Raw genomic sequence first — 20,204 nt, 5'->3', positions numbered from 1 at the left:
GTTAGGCCATGAGTTCGAGCCTCGCTCTGCCCATCCTATTAATTAATCTGTCTGAAATATGAATATCCAGATTGACCCTAGGGGTTTTCTCCCGGATCCATTCAGTATTCAAACTCGGTCCGCCTGCTCCTCGGGATGGTTAAAGGATCGGGTTCCTGTAGTGCGATTCGGGTTTCCTCCCGAACGCGTGTGTGTGTGTGTGTGCAAATGATGAGTGTCGTTGAAATAAATGATACACTGATGCAAAGTTTGTCGTTCAAAAAAAATAAATCATAAACTTCATACATCTTCTAAATAATTAAAAAAATATAACAATATTATGCATTTTATTACAAATATAATGTTTAAACTCATTATAGGCTGACGGATTACGACAGAAGACTTTCTCAGAGATGCACAAAGTACTAACAACAACACAAAGAGTTATAGCACTATTCACAATTCATGATCATCTAACAAGAACAACTACATTGTCGAATATGTGAAAAAATACAACGAAGATTTGAGATAACCATCCACAATTCTTAATTCAATCGCCTAAAACTACATCACGATATCGGAGATGATTTATTTAATTTTAATCAAAATTTTGTTTTCTTATTTATTCGTTAGTACATTCTGAAACTTTAAAAATTTGAATCCCTTATAAAACATTTGGTTTAATGTTCATCATAGACTTAATAATAGTTCGTTAGTATATTTTGAAACTTTAAAAAACATTTGGTTTAATATTTATTTAGATATAATAATAGTTTTTTAATTTTATAGCTTAAATAATTAGATCTTTTAAAAATCTCGCGAAACCGCGCGTCTTTAACTAGTTCCTATTTGATTTGAGACATAGAAAGAAAAATAAAAATTAAGCAACTAATTATTCGTTGCTATGATTAACAAACTAAATCTCTAATAACATAATCATGATTATCGTTACCTTCCCTACATGTTGCTATTGTGTCTTCTTCCACCCTTTTTCGCTTAGGCAACAACAAAGATGACGTGGCCTTTGCTAATACAATCTTTTTTACTAATAACTCCCACTCTATCGATTCTTTTTTGTTCTTCATTTCTTCCTTGGACTTCGTCTTGAATCGGCTGAAACATTTTAAAACGACCATATCATCAGCTTAAAGGCCAACTAATAATAAAGCTATAATCAAGCCAAAAAAGTAATGTATATAAATTATTACTCCGTATATGTTTTATGTGTTGATTGTTTGCATAGAAACTAAAAGTTTTAAATACGGAGTAATTTAATACTCGTAAATAATGTCATTTGTATTTTGTATTTGATTATTAAATAGAAAATAAATATGCGTACATCAATCGCTATCAAAAGCATTGCACCTATTTTCCTCAACTTCTCGATCTTCACATGTTATTACAATTATGATGTATACACTGACGACCCTAACTTTTGAAAACATTTATATCAATTAATAGTCATATTAAATACTTCTTCCATCTTTAATTAATTATTCAGTATTTTATTTTGCGATATATAAAATTTAATTCTTCATTTCAATTTTTTTTTTTTTTAGAAAAGCAAGCAATTTTATAGATAATCAAACGAAAGAATACACGAAGAGTACTAATTCTTCATTTCTATAAATTGAAAAGAAAAAGAAATTAAAGTTCAATTATTCCCTTAATATATGTGGATATATTTAAAGGAAAAAGAAAAAGTAAAAGTAAACTGAAAAATAAATAGAAAGTACAGTACTTTTATGACTTTTTCTTAAACTGTGTATTTTTTGTTTATGACACGAAGGAGTACTCTATACACTAACTCAGCCTTAAGATTTAAACATCGAGATTCTGTATCAAATGTCACCACTTTTCGTGCTTATATATGTTTATACGTAATCTGGATCTAACAAAGTTATCGACCTACCATCCGATCCTTTCCATGTCTATCCTAAAGTTTTGCATATGACTACTAATTTACCATTTAATAACTAAATAAAATATCTATTTGTTTTAGAATTACCTGCAAAGGGGAACTTTACAAGTAGACTCCGTTGATTCACAAATAGATGCATGGAGTTTGAAAAGTTGCCACATTCTTTTACATCGAACACAACCTCCATTAACTCTCTTCTTGCAATTAGCAAAATGATGTATCGTAAGTTGAAGCCCTTGACATATCGAAAACTTACTACACCGAGTCCCGTTCTTACAGGGCTTCTTGTCGTAGGGTCCCACGCTTATACACCCTTCCGTACATATATGTTCCAAACATTCCATAGCATCACTAAGTTGAAAATACAAATTTTGCTCTCTCAAATGCCTTCTGCTCCTCTTCCTCCTCTGCACGTTTTTAATTCGAACAAAAAATTAATTATAATTATGTTTATTATTTTTAACGACAACACTTAAAGTTGTTGTTAACACAAAGGTACAATAAAGTAACTGTCACCGTAAATTTAATAACTAACATAAACGTGTTAATGTCAGCGTAATAAGGACTACGTTAGAAAAATTATTTTGTGTTTTTAATTAATGAAATTTGTACGAATAATTACCGATTCGGTTTCATCGATGAATTGGAGGATTTCGAGTTCAAGAAAAGGATCATTGTTTTGTAGAAATTTCCAGCCTTCGGTTTTTTCAACGATTTTGAAACTATTAGACACGAGTTTCATGCATTTGAGGTAAAGATCAGGTGCATCGCAGAGTCTTGCTAGTTGAAGTACATCAGTCACGTTATCAGTTGTCAACCGTTGGATTAAAGCTTTAGTACACCGTGATTTTAGTTGCGGGACCAGGTATACGTGAGATAACGCCAATAAATGAATCCCGTATTTTTCCATATCTTCTTCCGTGCACCTGTTTACAAATAGACTTTTTGGTCAATTAATATTTTTTAAATTAAATAGAAATTAATTTCAATTAATTTTTTTTAATTATATTATATAAAAGATAAAGTATATAGTACAGAGTATAAGCTTAAACTAATAAATATCGGTGTAGGATTTAACAGTGATTGGTGACAGATGTGCCACGTTTCAATCATAGTTAGGTTGGACGGTGTATATGATGATATACGGCTAGCAAGATTTGTAACTAATAAATAAATAAAACATATGCATAAATAAAACATATATGTAATTGTATTACGAGTAATATGTCGTAAGAAGTGATAATATTGACTTTTTAAAGGCAATTAATGGATGATACAAGTATTATTTTTCATGTCAAAAAATTAAAAAGTGAATATTTAGATTATATTTAATTTATATTTATGTATAATAACATTGAAATACAATAAAATGGTTGGTAAACTGACTTGTAGGAATGAAGAAATCCGAGGAACACCACCACCGCGTCACACGGGACACCGAGGATTGGAATATTCTTCTCGGAGCTCCGATTTTTACGTGGCGTATTAATTACACTTTTGAACACCGATGAAGCCGATGCCTGAATGACATACACAGTTTAGATACATACAATTAAGTAATAGAACCGAGTTTTAACGAGAAATCCGGTTAAAATGAAAAAGTGTTTAATCTATATATACATCACTATACATATACATAGATTTAACAATGAACGGATTATTTTTTATGTATGTACTAATAATAATGTACAAGTATATGCAAAAATATTTGACTAATATTTAATGAGGTGACATATTACCAGAATGTTTGTGAGCACCGGGATCTTACGACCACTGGATGTTACAATCTGGATGTATGTTTGTGAGGGATGATTATCGGAATCAGTAGGAGATGCAGGACTTCTACACATCTTGCCAGCCGGAAAATAAATTTAACGGCGGAAACGGTTGTTTAGGTTAGTTATATTATTGTATCTGTTTACTGGGGTGGGAAATTAACGGTAGCCTTCCAATATTTTCGGTGATCTCGTGGCTTTGTTGTAGTGTTTGGTGTATGATTATATAGACAGCTCAAGCCAGCCATGTGTGGAAGATATTAAGTTACATGTGTAGCCCTTGAAGTATTAGTAAACATGCAAATATAGTCCTTCAAGAATTGTTTTCTGATAATTTGATCAAATTACCATATTTAACTACTATACAAACGTTATGAATAGTTCCAAGGCCATTTTCGCCTTCTCACTTTTCAAGGGCATAATCGTCTTTTTTCACTCAACACCCACCCACTCCTTCTCCTAACTTCTATTTCCTTCCAGTCTCTTCTCCCTTGCTTCATACCCTTCTTCTCTAACCTCTGCACCACATCTGCACGATACAAAAAAAAAAAATAATCCAGCAACGCATCCCCGCCGCATCAGGTGTCCACTTCCAGCGACAGGTTCGGCTTCCTTTGATGCTTTTCATTATGTAAACCCCTTTTGTCCCTTTCGTCAATTTTAGTAGCTTCTGAATCGACTGGGAATTATTGATGAGCAGGGATTACCCATTAATAATGATTTCGGTTTACATCAGTACATATAATTAGTTGTTACCTAAATTAATACATAAATATTTGATGAACAACTACTACTTACTTTTTTCCCTTTATATATATGTAAATGTTTGTTGGAAATAAAAGTAATTGATATATGTATGTATGTATTTTGGGTAAAAAAATTCCCAGCTGATATCACAAATATTATACTTAGTTGTTATAAAAAGAAAATGAATTAAATGTTACCCAACTTAAATATTATACTTTACCACATTGTTGCAGAAATGAATATAGAGTTTGGTGTTTGGTACACTTTCAAATTAGAGGTTTTGATGCCTTATTAACACCTATATATAACTTTGTTTGTTCAGAATCATACATTCAAATCTAGCCATTTGATTATTCCGACAAGTAGGAAGGAAAAACTATCATTACCATATTAACTATTAGACAAAACTTATGAACAGTACCAGGGGTATTTTCGTCTTCTCATCTTTTTTTTTTCTTTTTTTTTTCTTTAACAACACAAAAGACCCCCACACTTTCTTCAAAAATTAAAATCGGCCCCCAACACAGGGTGTTAAAGCGTCAAATCAAAATTTTCATAAAATATCTTAAATAGACTCCACTCAAATATTCAACAGGTCATATCTTCTAGCTCGCAGCGAGCTAAATTTTTCGTACGCCATCCTTAAACTCGAAATAATTTTATGAACACAATGTCACTAACTATACGCAAAACGGACACTTTAAAAAAAACGCTAAATATTTAGGGTACTTTTCATATATGTTGATTTTTCACTCGCAGGCTCCGTAACTAAACACAATAAAATACATTAAAAATCGAACCCCCAGCGCGAAGCGAGGGTTCGAAAACTAGTTCAAACTATTTGACCTTGTTGGAATATTTCAACTACGTTACTTTAACGAGAGTATAAGTGTGTTACTATCATATCTGGATCTCACCTTATTTTGATACATATTTCTGTTATTTTTTTAGACCACTCCATATAGTTAGTTATCCGTTAGTTACTCGTTCATTACCCGTCATTACCCGTAACTAACCATAGGCACTAACTAGTTACCCGCTTTAGTTATCCGCTTTCACCATGGATTTAACGGATGTTAAAGTTTAGTTATAGAATTTGTGGGTCCCAATAGCTTTTTAGTGTTTGGACTTGATGATTTAATGCTTGTACGTTGTATATTAAGAAGATTATTGTTTTAGCCATTGAAATGTCCCGTTCTTATTGATTAAAAACGTTCCATATTAATTGATTTCGTTGCGAGGTTTTGACCTCTATATGAGACGTTTTTCAAAGACTGCATTCATTTTAAAACAAACCATAACCTTTATTTCATCAATAAAGGTTTAAAAAGCTTTACGTAGATTATCAAATAATGATAATCTAAAATATCATGTTTACACACGACCATTACATAATGGTTTACAATACAAATATGTTACAACAAAATAAGTTTCTTGAATGCAGTTTTTACACAATATCATACAAGCATGGACTCCAAATCTCGTCCTTATTTAAGTATGCGACAGCGGAAGCTCTTAATAATCACCTGAGAATAAACATGCTTAAAACGTCAACAAAAATGTTGGTGAGTTATAGGTTTAACCTATATATATCAAATCATAATAATAGACCACAAGATTTCATATTTCAATACACATCCCATACATAGAGATAAAAATCATTCATATGGTGAACACCTGGTAACCGACATTAACAAGATGAATATATAAGAATATCCCCATCATTCAGGGACACCCTTCGGATATGATATAAATTTCGAAGTACTAAAGCATCCGGTACTTTGGATGGGGTTTGTTAAGCCCAATAGATCTATCTTTAGGATTCGCATCAATTAGGGTGTCTGTTCCCTAATTCTTAGATTACCAGACTTAATAATAAAGGGCATATTCGATTTTGATAATTCAACCATAGAATGTAGTTTCACGTACTTGTGTCTATTTTGTAAATCATTTATAAAACCTGCATGTATTCTCATCCCAAAAATATTAGATTTTAAAAGTGGGACTATAACTCACTTTCACAGATTTTTACTTCGTCGGGAAGTAAGACTTGGCCACTGGTTGATTCACGAACCTATAACAATATATACATATATATCAAAGTATGTTCAAAATATATTTACAACACTTTTAATATATTTTGATGTTTTAAGTTTATTAAGTCAGCTGTCCTCGTTAGTAACCTACAACTAGTTGTCCACAGTTAGATGTACAGAAATAAATCGATAAATATTATCTTGAATCAATCCACGATCCAGTGTATACGTATCTCAGTATTGATCACAACTCAAACTATATATATTTTGGAATCAACCTCAACCCTGTATAGCTAACTCCAACATTCACATATAGAGTGTCTATGGTTGTTCCGAAATATATATAGATGTGTCGACATGATAGGTCGAAACATTGTATACGTGTCTATGGTATCTCAAGATTACATAATATACAATACAAGTTGATTAAGTTATGGTTGGAATAGATTTGTTACCAATTTTCACGTAGCTAAAATGAGAAAAATTATCCAATCTTGTTTTACCCATAACTTCTTCATTTTAAATCCGTTTTGAGTGAATCAAATTGCTATGGTTTCATATTGAACTCTATTTTATGAATCTAAACAGAAAAAGTATAGGTTTATAATCAGAAAAATAAGTTACAAGTCATTTTTGTAAAGGTAGTCATTTCAGTCGAAAGAACGACGTCTAGATGACCATTTTAGAAAACATACTTCCACTTTGAGTTTAACCATAATTTTTTGATATAGTTTCATGTTCATAATAAAAATCATTTTCTCAGAATAACAACTTTTAAATCAAAGTTTATCATAGTTTTTAATTAACTAACCCAAAACAGCCCGCGGTGTTACTACGACGGCGTAAATCCGGTTTTACGGTGTTTTTCGTATTTCCAGGTTTTAAATCATTAAGTTAGCATATCATATAGATATAGAACATGTGTTTAGTTGATTTTAAAAGTCAAGTTAGAAGGATTAACTTTTGTTTGCGAACAAGTTTAGAATTAACTAAACTATGTTCTAGTGATTACAAGTTTAAACCTTCGAATAAGATAGCTTTATATGTGTGAATCGAATGATGTTATGAACATCATTACTACCTTAAGTTCCTTGGATAAACCTACTGGAAAAGAGAAAATTGGATCTAGCTTCAACGGATCCTTGGATGGCTCGAAGTTCTTGAAGCAGAATCATGACACGAAAACAAGTTCAAGTAAGATCATCACTTGAAATAAGATTGTTATAGTTATAGAAATTGAACCAAAGTTTGAATATGATTGTTACCTTGTATTAGAATGATAACCTACTGTAAGAAACAAAGATTTCTTGAGGTTGGATGATCACCTTACAAGATTGGAAGTGAGCTAGCAAACTTGAAAGTATTCTTGATTTTTTTTTTTTTTTTTTTTTGAAAGGCAATGTTAGTGGTTAGCACACGAAGTTAATTCACGAAAATCCCCCCCCCCCGAGACTCGAACCCTGGTCTCCTCGAACACCATGTTAACACCATAAAAGTATTCTTGATTTTATGTAACTAGAACTTGTAGAATTTTTGAAGAACCCTTAGAACTTGAAGATAGAACTTGAGAGAGATCAATTAGATGAAGAAAATTGAAGAATAAAAGTGTTTGTATGTGTTTTTGGTCGTTGGTGTATGGATTAGATATAAAGGATATGTAATTTTATTTTCATGTAAATAAGTCATGAATGATTACTCATATTTTTGTAATTTTATGAGATATTTCATGCTAGTTGCCAAATGATGGTTCCCAAATGTGTTAGGTGACTCACATGGGCTGCTAAGATCTGATCATTGGAGTGTATATACTAATAGTACATACATCTAAAAGCTGTGTATTGTACGAGTACGAATACGGGTGCATACGAGTAGAATTGTTGATGAAACTGAACGAGGATGTAATTGTAAGCATTTTTGTTAAGTAGAAGTATTTTGATAAGTGTATTGAAGTCTTTCAAAAGTGTATAAATACATATTAAAACACTACATGTATATACATTTTAACTGAGTCGTTAAGTCATCGTTAGTCGTTACATGTAAGTGTTGTTTTGAAACCTTTAGGTTAACGATCTTGTTAAATGTTGTTAACCCAATGTTTATAATATCAAATGAGATTTTAAATTATTATATTATCATGATATTATCATGTATGAATATCTCTTAATATGATATATATACATTAAATGTCTTTACAACGATAATCGTTACATATATGTCTCGTTTAAAAATCATTACGTTAGTAGTCTTGTTTTTACATATGTAGTTCATTGTTAATATACTTAATGATATGTTTACTTATCATAGTATCATGTTAACTATATATATATATATATATATATATATATATATATATATATATATATATATATATATATATATATATATATATATATATATATATATATATATATATATATATATCCATATATATGTCATCATATAGTTTTTACAAGTTTTAACGTTCGTGAATCACCGGTCAACTTGGGTGGTCAATTGTCTATATGAAACATATTTCAATTAATCAAGTCTTAACAAGTTTGATTGCTTAACATGTTGGAAACATTTAATCATGTAAATATCAATCTCAATTAATATATATAAACATGGAAAAGTTCGGGTCACTACAGTACCTACCCGTTAAATAAATTTCGTCCCGAAATTTTAAGCTGTTGAAGGTGTTGACGAATCTTCTGGAAATAGATGCGGGTATTTCTTCTTCATCTGATCTTCACGCTCCCAGGTGAACTCGGGTCCTCTACGAGCATTCCATCGAACCTTAACAATTGGTATCTTGTTTTGCTTAAGTCTTTTAACCTCACGATCCATTATTTCGACGGGTTCTTCGATGAATTGAAGTTTTTCGTTGATTTGGATTTCATCTAACGGAATAGTGAGATCTTCTTTAATAAAACATTTCTTCAAATTCGAGACGTGGAAAGTGTTATGTACAGCCGCGAGTTGTTGAGGTAACTCAAGTCGGTAAGCTACTGGTCCGACACGATTAATAATCTTGAATGGTCCAATATACCTTGGATTTAATTTCCCTCGTTTACCAAATCGAACAACGCCTTTCCAAGGTGCAACTTTAAGCATGACCGTCTCTCCAATTTCAAATTCTATATCTTTTCTTTTAATATCAGCGTAGCTCTTTTGTCGACTTTGGGCGGTTTTCAACCGTTGTTGAATTTGGATGATCTTCTCGGTAGTTTCTTGTATAATCTCCGGACCCGTAATCTGTCTATCCCCCACTTCACTCCAACAAATCGGAGACCTGCACTTTCTACCATAAAGTGCTTCAAACGGCGCCATCTCAATGCTTGAATGGTAGCTGTTGTTGTAGGAAAATTCTGCTAACGGTAGATGTCGATCCCAACTGTTTCCGAAATCAATAACACATGATCGTAGCATGTCTTCAAGCGTTTGTATCCTCCTTTCGCTTTGCCCATCAGTTTGTGGATGATAGGCAATACTCATGTCTAGACGAGTTCCTAATGCTTGCTGTAATGTCTGCTAGAATCTTGAAATAAATCTGCCATCCCTATCAGATATAATAGAGATTGGTATTCCATGTCTGGAGACGACTTTCTTCAAATACATTCGTGCTAACTTCTTCATCTTGTCATCTTCTCTTATTGGCAGGAAGTGTGCTGAATTGGTGAGACGATCAACTATTACCCAAATAGTATCAAAACCACTTGCAGTCCTTGGCAATTTAGTGATGAAATCCATGGTAATGTTTTCCCATTTCCATTCAGGGATTTCGGGTTGTTGAAGTAGACCTGATGGTTTCTGATGCTCAGCTTTGACCTTAGAACACGTCAAACATTCTCCTACATATTTAGCAACATCGGCTTTCATACCCGGCCACCAAAAATGTTTCTTGAGATCCTTGTACATCTTCCCCGTTCCAGGATGTATTGAGTATCTGGTTTTATGAGCTTCTCTAAGTACCATTTCTCTCATATCTCCAAATTTTGGTACCCAAATCCTTTCAGCCCTATACCGGGTTCCGTCTTCCCGAATATTAAGATGCTTCTCCGATCCTTTGGGTATTTCATCCTTTAAATTTCCCTCTTTTAAAACTCCTTGTTGCGCCTCCTTTATTTGAGTAGTAAGGTTATTATGAATCATTATATTCATAGATTTTACTCGAATGGGTTCTCTGTCCTTCCTGCTCAAGGCATCGGCTACCACATTTGCTTTCTCCGGGTGGTAACGAATCTCAAAGTCGTAATCATTCAACAATTCAATCCACCTACGCTGCCTCATATTCAGTTGTTTCTGATTAAATATGTGTTGAAGGCTTTTGTGGTCGGTATATATAATACTTTTGACCCCATATAAGTAGTGCCTCCAAGTCTTTAATGCAAAAACAACCGCGCCTAATTCCAAATCATGCGTCGTATAATTTTGTTCGTGAATCTTCAATTGTCTAGACGCATAAGCAATCACCTTCGTTCGTTGCATTAATACACAACCGAGACGTTGCTTTGATGCGTCACAATAAATCACAAAATCATCATTCCCTTCAGGCAATGACAATATAGGTGCCGTAGTTAGCTTTTTCTTCAATAACTGAAACGCTTTCTCTTGTTCATCATTCCATTCAAATTTCTTCCCTTTATGCGTTAATGCAGTCAAGGGTTTTGCTATTCTGGAAAAGTCTTGGATGAACCTTCTGTAGTAACCAGCTAGTCCTAAAAACTGGCGTATGTGTTTCGGAGTTTTCGGGGTTTCCCATTTTTCAACAGTTTCTATCTTTGTCGGATCCACCTTAATACCTTCTTTGTTCACTATGTGTCCGAGGAATTGAACTTCTTCCAACCAAAATGCACACTTTGAAAACTTAGCGTACAATTCTTCCTTCCTCAATACTTCTAACACCTTTCTCAAATGTTCACCGTGTTCTTGGTCATTCTTTGAGTAAATAAGTATGTCATCAATGAAAACAATGACAAACTTGTCAAGGTATGGTCCACACACTCGGTTCATAAGGTCCATGAACACAGCTGGTGCATTAGTTAAACCAAACGGCATGACCATAAACTCGTAATGACCGTAACGTGTTCTGAAAGCAGTCTTTGGAATATCATCTTCTTTCACCCGCATTTGATGATACCCAGAATGTAAGTCAATCTTTGAATAAACAGGCGAGCCTTGTAGTTGATCAAATAAGTCGTCGATTCTAGGTAGTGGGTAGCGGTTCTTAATGGTAAGTTTGTTCAACTCTCGGTAGTCAATACACAACCTGAATGTACCATCTTTCTTCTTGACAAACAAAACAGGAGCTCCCCACGGTGATGTGCTTGGTCGAATGAAACCACGCTCTAAAAGTTCTTGTAATTGGCTTTGCAGTTCTTTCATCTCGCTGGGTTCGAGTCTGTAAGGAGCACGAGCTATTGGTGCAGCTCCTGGTACAAGATCTATTTGAAATTCAACGGATCGATGTGGGGGTAATCCCGGTAATTCTTTCGGAAATACATCGGGAAATTCTTTTGCAATGGGAACATCATTGATGCTCTTTTCTTCAGTTTGTACTTTCTCGACGTGTGCTAGAACAGCATAGCAACCTTTTCTTATTAGTTTTTGTGCCTTCAAATTACTAATAAGATGTAGCTTCGTGTTGCCCTTTTCTCCGTACACCATTAAGGGTTTTCCTTTTTCTCGTATAATGCGAATTGCATTTTTGTAACAAACGATCTCTGCTTTCACTTCTTTCAACCAGTCCATACCGATTATCACATCAAAACTCCCTAACTCTACTGGTATCAAATCATTCTTAAATGTTTCGCTAACCAGTTTAATTTCTCGATTCCGACATATATTATCTGCTGAAATTAATTTACCATTTGCTAATTCGAGTAAAAATTTACTATCCAAAGGCGTCAATGGACAACTTAATTTAGCACAAAAATCTCTACTCATATAGCTTCTATCCGCACCCGAATCAAATAAAACGTAAGCAGATTTATTGTCAATAAGAAACGTACCCGTAACAAGCTCCGGGTCTTCCTGTGCCTCTGCCGCATTAATATTGAAAACTCTTCCGCGGCCTTGTCCATTCGTGTTCTCCTGGTTCGGGCAATTTCTAATAATGTGGCCCGGTTTTCCACATTTATAACAAACTACATTGGCATAACTTGCTCCGACACTACTTGCTCCACCATTACTCGTTCCGACACCATTTGTTCCTTTCGTTCTATTAACCCCTGGTCCGTAGACCTCACACTTCGCCGTGTGATAATGCTAAAAACGAACATATATTTCATAGCATTATTCCTCAAGAAAGACAAGCTTTTAGTTGCAATTGTTCTATTTACAAGTGATATTCGTTTAAATAATAAAAGGTGAAGACAAAAGAAAGATTCGACGAATTGAAGACGCAAACGACCAAAAAGCTCAAAAGTACAAAAGACAATCAAAGAGGTTCCAATTATTGATAAGAAACGTCTCGAAATTACAAGAGTACAAGATTCAAAACGCAAAGTACAAGATATTAAATTGTACGCAAGGACGTTCGAAAATCCGGAACCGGGACATGAGTCAACTCTCAACGCTCGACGCAACGGACTAAAAATTACAAGTCAACTATGCACATAAATATAATATAATATATAAATAATTCTTAAAAATTATATATATATATTATATTAATATTTAAAACCGTCGGCAAGAAAGACTCCAAAAGGGACTGAGCTGTATTTACAAACTCCGCGACTCGCGGAGTTTGAAGGCAAAATGTGCCGCGAGTCGCGGAGGCCCAAAATTTGAAACTCCCTATAAAAGCAACCGAATTCTGAGCATTTTTAATCCATCATATATCATTCTCTCTATCTATATACGTAAAATATATATATATATAATTTATATTTTAATTTTAATTTTAATTTTAATCCTAATAATAAGGGTATGTTAGCGAATGTTGTAAGGGTGTAAGTCGAAATTCTGTCCGTGTAACGCTACGCTATTTTTAATCATTGTAAGTTATGTTCAACCTTTTTAATTTAATGTCTCGTAGCTAAGTTATTATTATGCTTATTTAATCCGAAGTAATCATGATGTTGGGCTAATTACTAAAATTGGGTAATTGGGCTTTGTACCATAATTTGGGTTTGGATAAAAGAACGACACTTGTGGAAATTAGACTATGGGTTATTAATGGGTTTTATATTAACTAAACAATACCTTGTTAATTTAATATACAAACTTATAATTCGACGTATTTATATATAACCACATACGCTTGACTGGGTACGGTGGGCGGGATATCTATAAATACCAATAATTATTCATTTTACCGGACACGGAAATGGATTAATAGTTAATAGACTTGTTGAAACAGGGGTGAATTACATTCAAGGGTAATTGGTGTAATTGTTAACAAAGTAGTAAAACCTTGGTTTACACGCAGTCGATAACCTGGTGTATTCATTAAACAAAGTATTAAAACCTTGTTACAATTCGAATCCCCAATTAGTTGGAATATTTGACTTCGGGAATAAGAATAATTTGACGAAGGCTTTCGCTCTTTATATTTATGACTGATGGACTATTATGGACAAAATCCGTATGGACATATTAAATAATCCAGGACAAAGGACAATTAACCCATGGGCATAAAACTAAAACCAACACGTCAAACATCATGATTACGGAAGTTTAAATAAGCATAATTCTTTTATTTCATATTTAATTTCCTTTATTTTATATTTAATTGCACTTCTAATTATCGCATTTTTATTGTTATTTTATTTAATTGCACTTTTAATTATCGTACTTTTTAATTATCGCAAGTTTATTTTATCGCACTTTTATTATTCGCAATTTCATTATCGTTATTTACTTTACGCTTTAATTTAAGTCTTGTATTTATATTTATTATTTTACATTTGGTTTTAACTGCGACTAAAGTTTTAAAATCGACAAACCGGTCATTAAACGGTAAAAACCCCCCTTTATAATAATAATATTACTTATATATATATTTGTATTTTTATAAAAGTAAACTAATATAGCGTTAAGCTTTGTTTAAAAAGATTCCCTGTGGAACGAACCGGACTTACTAAAAACTACACTACTGTACGATTAGGTACACTGCCTATAAGTGTTGTAGCAAGGTTTAAGTATATCCATTCTATAAATAAATAAATATCTTGTGTAAAAATGTATCGTATTTAATAGTATTTCCTTGTAAACTTTAATAGTATTTTTATATACACCTCGCGAAACATCAAGTATTTTTGGCGCCGCTGCCGGGGAATCTCTTAAAAGCCGGAAGCGCAACGCTAATAATAAAAATAAAAAAAAAAGATTTTTAGTTTACTTTTATTAAAATTCGTTTTTATAAAAATACGTTTTAAATATTCGAAAATATAAAAAGAAAAACAAAAATATAAATATTTTTAGGAGTTTGATAAATATTTAAGTTTTATAAAGTTTCTTTAGTTTGTAAAAATATAAGTTTTATTTAATTTATTTTATAAATATATTTTATAAATATAAAAACCGAAAAAAAATATATATATATATAAATCTAGTTTTACGATTTTTATTTATAAAATTATAAAGTAATTCTATTTTTATTTTAGTTTTTAAATATAAGTTTTTATTATATATAAATTTTAAATTATAAAACAGAAAAATTTAAAACAGAAAATAAAAAATAAAAATAAAAAATAAAAAAAAAGCGTCAGTTTTAAACTGTTCCAGGTTTGAATTTTGAAACCCCGCGACTCGCGGGGTTTGGTGCTTGAAATACCGCGACTCGCGGAGCTTTTTCTGACACGCCTGCCAGAAACCCTAACTGCAATTAATACGGAGTAATAATTATTATTATTAATTAATTAAGATTTAGGTTTTAATTAAATTAATATTTAATTTTAATCATTTAGTTATATTAAGTTTTAATTAGTTTTATTTATATATTTAAATTAATACTTTTATAAAATAATATAAAAATGATATTTTTATAAAAATTGTACTTTTTACAACTTTTTGTATATTTTATATTTTGTCCCTTTTTAATTGTTTTAGCGTAACTTTTGTATTTTTCGCTCATATTTAGTTTTAAACTTAGTTTTTGCAATAGTTATTTTTACTTCTAGATTTTTAGGCTTTGCCGTAGAATTCCTTAAGTGCTTTTTCTTTAGACTTAGATTTAGGTACTTTAGAATTTTGCGACGCCTTTTTAAGTTTTAGCTTCTTTTTAAGTTATTTCCATTTGGGATTTAGTTTTTCCTGTAAGCTTTAATATTTTTAGACGACTTTTACCTATGTATCAATTATCATTCCAATTAGTAATCTCAATTTGCGATTATAATTTTAAGTTAGTTGTAGTAATAAGGTTAGGTTAGTCAAGTATTTTTAAGTTTTATAAGTTTCTTTTATTTTTCCGTCACCTTTTATTTTTCAACCATTTTTCTTTTTCGATTTTTTTTTCTTTTCGACGAGCTCTTTTTCTTTCTTATTTCTCGCTATTCTAGTTTTAGGACATAGATTTTTAATCTACTTCTTATCTAAATTTCTTAAAATTACGAAAATTTATTTTAAGTGGTTAAATTAATAGACATCAAAATTTTCTGGTTCGTAGTAATAGTTGGATTTGTACGTGGACCGGGTTATTGGAGCCAAACAGTCCTCAATTATATTGAGACCAAACGAATCCTGCCCCTCTGCTGCATCTTTTGGCTATTCGAAACGTGGGCAAAATCAGAAAAGTCTATTGATTGGATAACTTATTATAATTTTTCTTTTCTTTTAAAAAACTAATAGGATATTCAGTGAATGCACCGAGCAAGACGTTCACCACCTTCTGTACGTTCACCACCTGTAACTAGATCAAGACATTTAGCAAATATTACCGCCGTTGATTTTTCTTTAGAATCTTCATCCAGTCAACCAAGTACTTCAGTTCAAATTTCCGATAATCCATTTTTTGAACCCGACCTCACAATTGAGAATCCGGAGAATATTCAGGAACGGTTCGTAGATCCTGAACCACTAAACTTTCCTCCGGAACCACCAATCATTCAAACAGAGATTGTTGAGGAACGAACCATTAAATCAGAATCCTCTAGTGATTCAGATTCAACAAATTCAATTAAGGAGAATCTGGAACCTTTAAGTATGGAAGACCGAATGAGAGCTAAACGCACTGGCCAAGGTCACGCAATTACTCATCCAGACATTAATGAGCCAGATTATGAAATCAAAGGACAAATTCTACACATGGTGACTAATCAATGCCAATTTAGTGGTGCGCCGAAGGAAGATCCAAATGAACATCTACGTACCTTTAATAGGATCTGCACACTATTTAAAATCCGAGAAGTGGAGGATGAACAGATATATCTCATGTTATTTCCCTGGACTTTAAAGGGAGAAGCCAAAGATTGGTTGGAATCGTTACCTGAAGGGGCGATCGATACATGGGACGTTTTAGTTGACAAATTTCTTAAACAATTCTTTCCGGCATCTAAAGCCGTAAGACTTCAAGCAGAAATTGTTACGTTCACACAGAAACCGAATGAAACTCTATATGAGGCGTGGACTAGATATGGAAAGTTATTAAGAGGATGTCCGCAACATGGTTTAGACACCTGTCAAATAGTACAAATATTCTACCAAGGATGCAACATCACTACAAGGAAATACATAGATATAGCAGCTGGTGGTTCTATTATGAAAAAAACCGAAACTGATGCTTACAAAATTATTGATAACACTGCTTCCTACTCACATGAGTGGCACCAAGAAAAAGATATCGTTAGATCATCTAAAGCAGCTAGAGCCGATTCTAGCCATGACTTAGATTCCATTTCCGCAAAGATAGATGCTGTGGAGAGACGAATGGAAAAGATGACTAAAGATATTCACTCAATACGAATTAGTTGTGAGCAGTGTGGAGGACCGCATTTGACAAAAGATTGTCTCAGTATTGAATTAATAATGGAACAAAGAGAGAATATTTCATACATAAACCAAAGGCCTGGAAATAATTATCAGAATAATTAACAACCGTCAAGACCGATTTACAATCAAAACCAGAATTATAACCGAAATATTCCATACAACAACCAACAAGGTCCGAGCAATCAACAAGTATCCAATAATACTTACAACCAGCAAAGACCTAATTTTCAAAACAAACCACCACAACAAACCGATGATAAAAAGCCGAATTTAGAAGATATGATGACGAAGCTAGTTGAAACTCAAACGCAGTTTTTCACATCTCAAAAACAAACCAATGAACAAAATGCTCAAGCATTTAGAAATCAACAAGCTTCTATTCAAAATCTGGAACAAAAAGTAAGTAACCTAGCAAGGTTAATAGGTGAAAGAAAACCGGGAAGTTTACCTAGTGATACAAATGCTAACCCCCGGAATGAAACAGCTAAAGTTATTACCAAAAGAAGTGGTACAACGCTTAAACCACCGGAAATACCTGTAACTTCTGATGAAGCTATTCCTACTCCACAAGAACCACAACCTGATCAAGATAAGGAAAAAGAACCGGTAGTTGAAAAGGTTAATGAAGATAACACAGCTAAGGATAAACCTTATGTTAAACCATACCAACCACCACTTCCTTACCCGAGTAAAATGAAGAAAGAGAAACTTGAATCCGAGCAATCCAAATTCTTGGATATGTTTAAACAGATAAATGTAAATCTTCCTTTCATTGACGTGATTTCAGGAATGCCTAGATATGCTAAATTCTTGAAAGATCTAATCTCAAATAGAAAGAAAATGGAAGAACTCTCGGCTGTTACTATGAATGCTAATTGTCCAGCAGTGCTGTTGAATAAGATACCAGAAAAACTATCTGATCCAGGAAGTTTCACAATTCCATGTTTTCTGAGTAGTCTTAGTTCAATAGAAGCATTGGCAGACTTAGGTGCTAGTATAAATCTAATGCCGTATTCACTATACGCTAAACTAGACCTTGGAGAATTGAAACCAACCAGAATAAGCATACAACTAGCCGATAGATCAATAAAATATCCTAGAGGGATAATGGAGAACATGCTAGTAAAAGTTGGTACCTTAGTATTTCCAGTAGATTTTGTTGTTTTGGACATGGAAGAAGATTCTCAAGTTCCTCTCATATTAGGAAGACCATTCTTAAACACGGCTAAAGCAATGATAGACGTGTTCGGTAAGAAATTGACCCTAAGTATAGAGGATGAGAGTGTTACCTTTTTAGTTGATAGAGCAATGCAACAACCACAATCTGCAGATGATACATGCTATTATATTCAAACTATAGATGCACATGCAGAATTATTAGAAGAATTTCCAGAATTACAAGGAACAGGAGAATGTTCTTTAGGAGAAGGTAATGAACCAATTGATGAAGCTGAAATGTTAGCTACACTTATAGCTAATGGATATGAACCAACAACAGAAGAAATTCAAATGCTAAAAGAAGAAGACATATATCGATACAAATCATCGATAGAAGAACCACCGAAATTAGAGTTAAAGCCACTTCCAAACCATTTGGAATACGCTTATTTACATGGTGAATCTGAATTACCTGTAATAATATCGTCTTCTCTTACTGAAAATGAGAAATCACAACTCATTTCTGTGTTGAAAGCTCATAAACCAGCCATTGCATGGAAGATTCATGATATTAAAGGAATAAGTCCTTCGTATTGCACACATAAAATCCTTATGGAAGAAGGTCATAAAACGTATGTGCAACGCCAACGAAGACTAAATCCTAATATGCAAGATGTAGTTAAGAAAGAGATTATTAAACTGCTAGATGCAGGTTTAATTTATCCAATCTCTGATAGTCCATGGGTAAGCCCAGTTCAATGCGTGCCTAAGAAGGGTGGCATGACTGTCATTACAAATGAGAAAAATGAGCTTATTCCTATTAGGACTGTAACAGGATGGTGTGTGTGTATTGATTATAGAAAATTAAATGACGCCTCCAGAAAAGATCACTTTCCCTTACCTTTCATTGATCAAATGTTGGAAAGATTAGCCGGAAATAGTTACTATTGTTTTCTAGATGGATTTTCCGGATATTTTCAAATTCCAATAGCACCCGAAGATCAAGAGAAAACCACATTCACGTGCCCTTATGGTACTTTTGCTTACAAACGCATGCCATTTGGACTTTGCAACGCCCCTGCAACCTTTCAAAGGTGTATGATGGCGATTTTTCACGACATGATAGAAGAATGCATGGAAGTTTTCATGGATAACTTTTTAGTCTTCGGTGATACATTTGAATCATGTCTAGTTAATCTGGAACAAATGCTTATTAGATGCGAACAATCAAATCTAGTACTTAATTGGGAGAAATGCCATTTCATGGTTAAAGAAGGCATCGTTCTTGGTCATAAAATTTCAAAAGAAGGAATTGAAGTGGATAGAGCTAAAGTAGATGTAATTGCTAAACTTCCACATCCCACCAATGTTAGAGGAGTTAGGAGTTTTCTAGGGCATGCCGGTTTTTACCGACGTTTCATAAAAGATTTTTCTAAAATTGCCACTCCTATGAATAAACTCCTAGAAAAGGATGCTCCATTCATCTTTCCAGATGAGTGTATCAAATCTTTTAATATTCTTAAAGAGAAACTCACTAATGCGCCGATCATGATAACACCAAATTGGAATCTACCATTTGAACTAATGTGCGATGCAAGTGATTTTGCAATGGGAGCCGTTTTAGGACAAAGGATTGAAAAACGATTTCAACCTATATATTATGCTAGTAAGACGTTA

General features: G+C 33.0%; 1 protein-coding gene across 1 annotated transcript; it reads right to left on the bottom strand.

Moving 5' to 3' along the window:
- Nucleotides 1–617: 617 nt before the first annotated feature.
- Nucleotides 618–3,854, bottom strand: LOC139867007 (BTB/POZ and TAZ domain-containing protein 1-like). The gene is made up of 5 exons (XM_071855315.1): nt 3,640–3,854; nt 3,287–3,420; nt 2,523–2,826; nt 1,988–2,307; nt 618–1,092 (listed from the first exon to the last, which is right to left on the bottom strand). Exons 1-5 carry the CDS (start codon nt 3,748–3,750, stop codon nt 888–890), a joined length of 1,074 nt encoding a protein of 357 aa, XP_071711416.1. The 5' UTR covers nt 3,751–3,854; the 3' UTR covers nt 618–887.
- Between the last annotated feature and the right edge of the window lie 16,350 nt (nt 3,855–20,204).

This window comes from Rutidosis leptorrhynchoides, chromosome 9 (assembly GCF_046630445.1).
Source record: "Rutidosis leptorrhynchoides isolate AG116_Rl617_1_P2 chromosome 9, CSIRO_AGI_Rlap_v1, whole genome shotgun sequence".
NCBI lineage: Eukaryota > Viridiplantae > Streptophyta > Magnoliopsida > Asterales > Asteraceae > Rutidosis > Rutidosis leptorrhynchoides.
The sequence above is the reverse complement of the archived record's forward strand: the minus strand, read 5'-3'. Positions and strand labels throughout refer to the sequence as shown.

What these genes read in the sequence shown, in the direction of transcription:
- LOC139867007 (XM_071855315.1), bottom strand. Translation starts at nt 3,750, where the DNA reads ATGTGTAGAAGTCCTGCATCTCCTACTGATTCCGATAATCATCCCTCA. An exon ending in CGGTGCTCACAAACATTCTG is followed by an intron (nt 3,421 to 3,639) that starts GTAATATGTCAC and finishes TATGTCATTCAG; the next exon opens with GCATCGGCTTCATCGGTGTT. An exon ending in TGTAAAGTTCCCCTTTGCAG is followed by an intron (nt 1,093 to 1,987) that starts GTAATTCTAAAA and finishes AAAATGTTTCAG; the next exon opens with CCGATTCAAGACGAAGTCCA.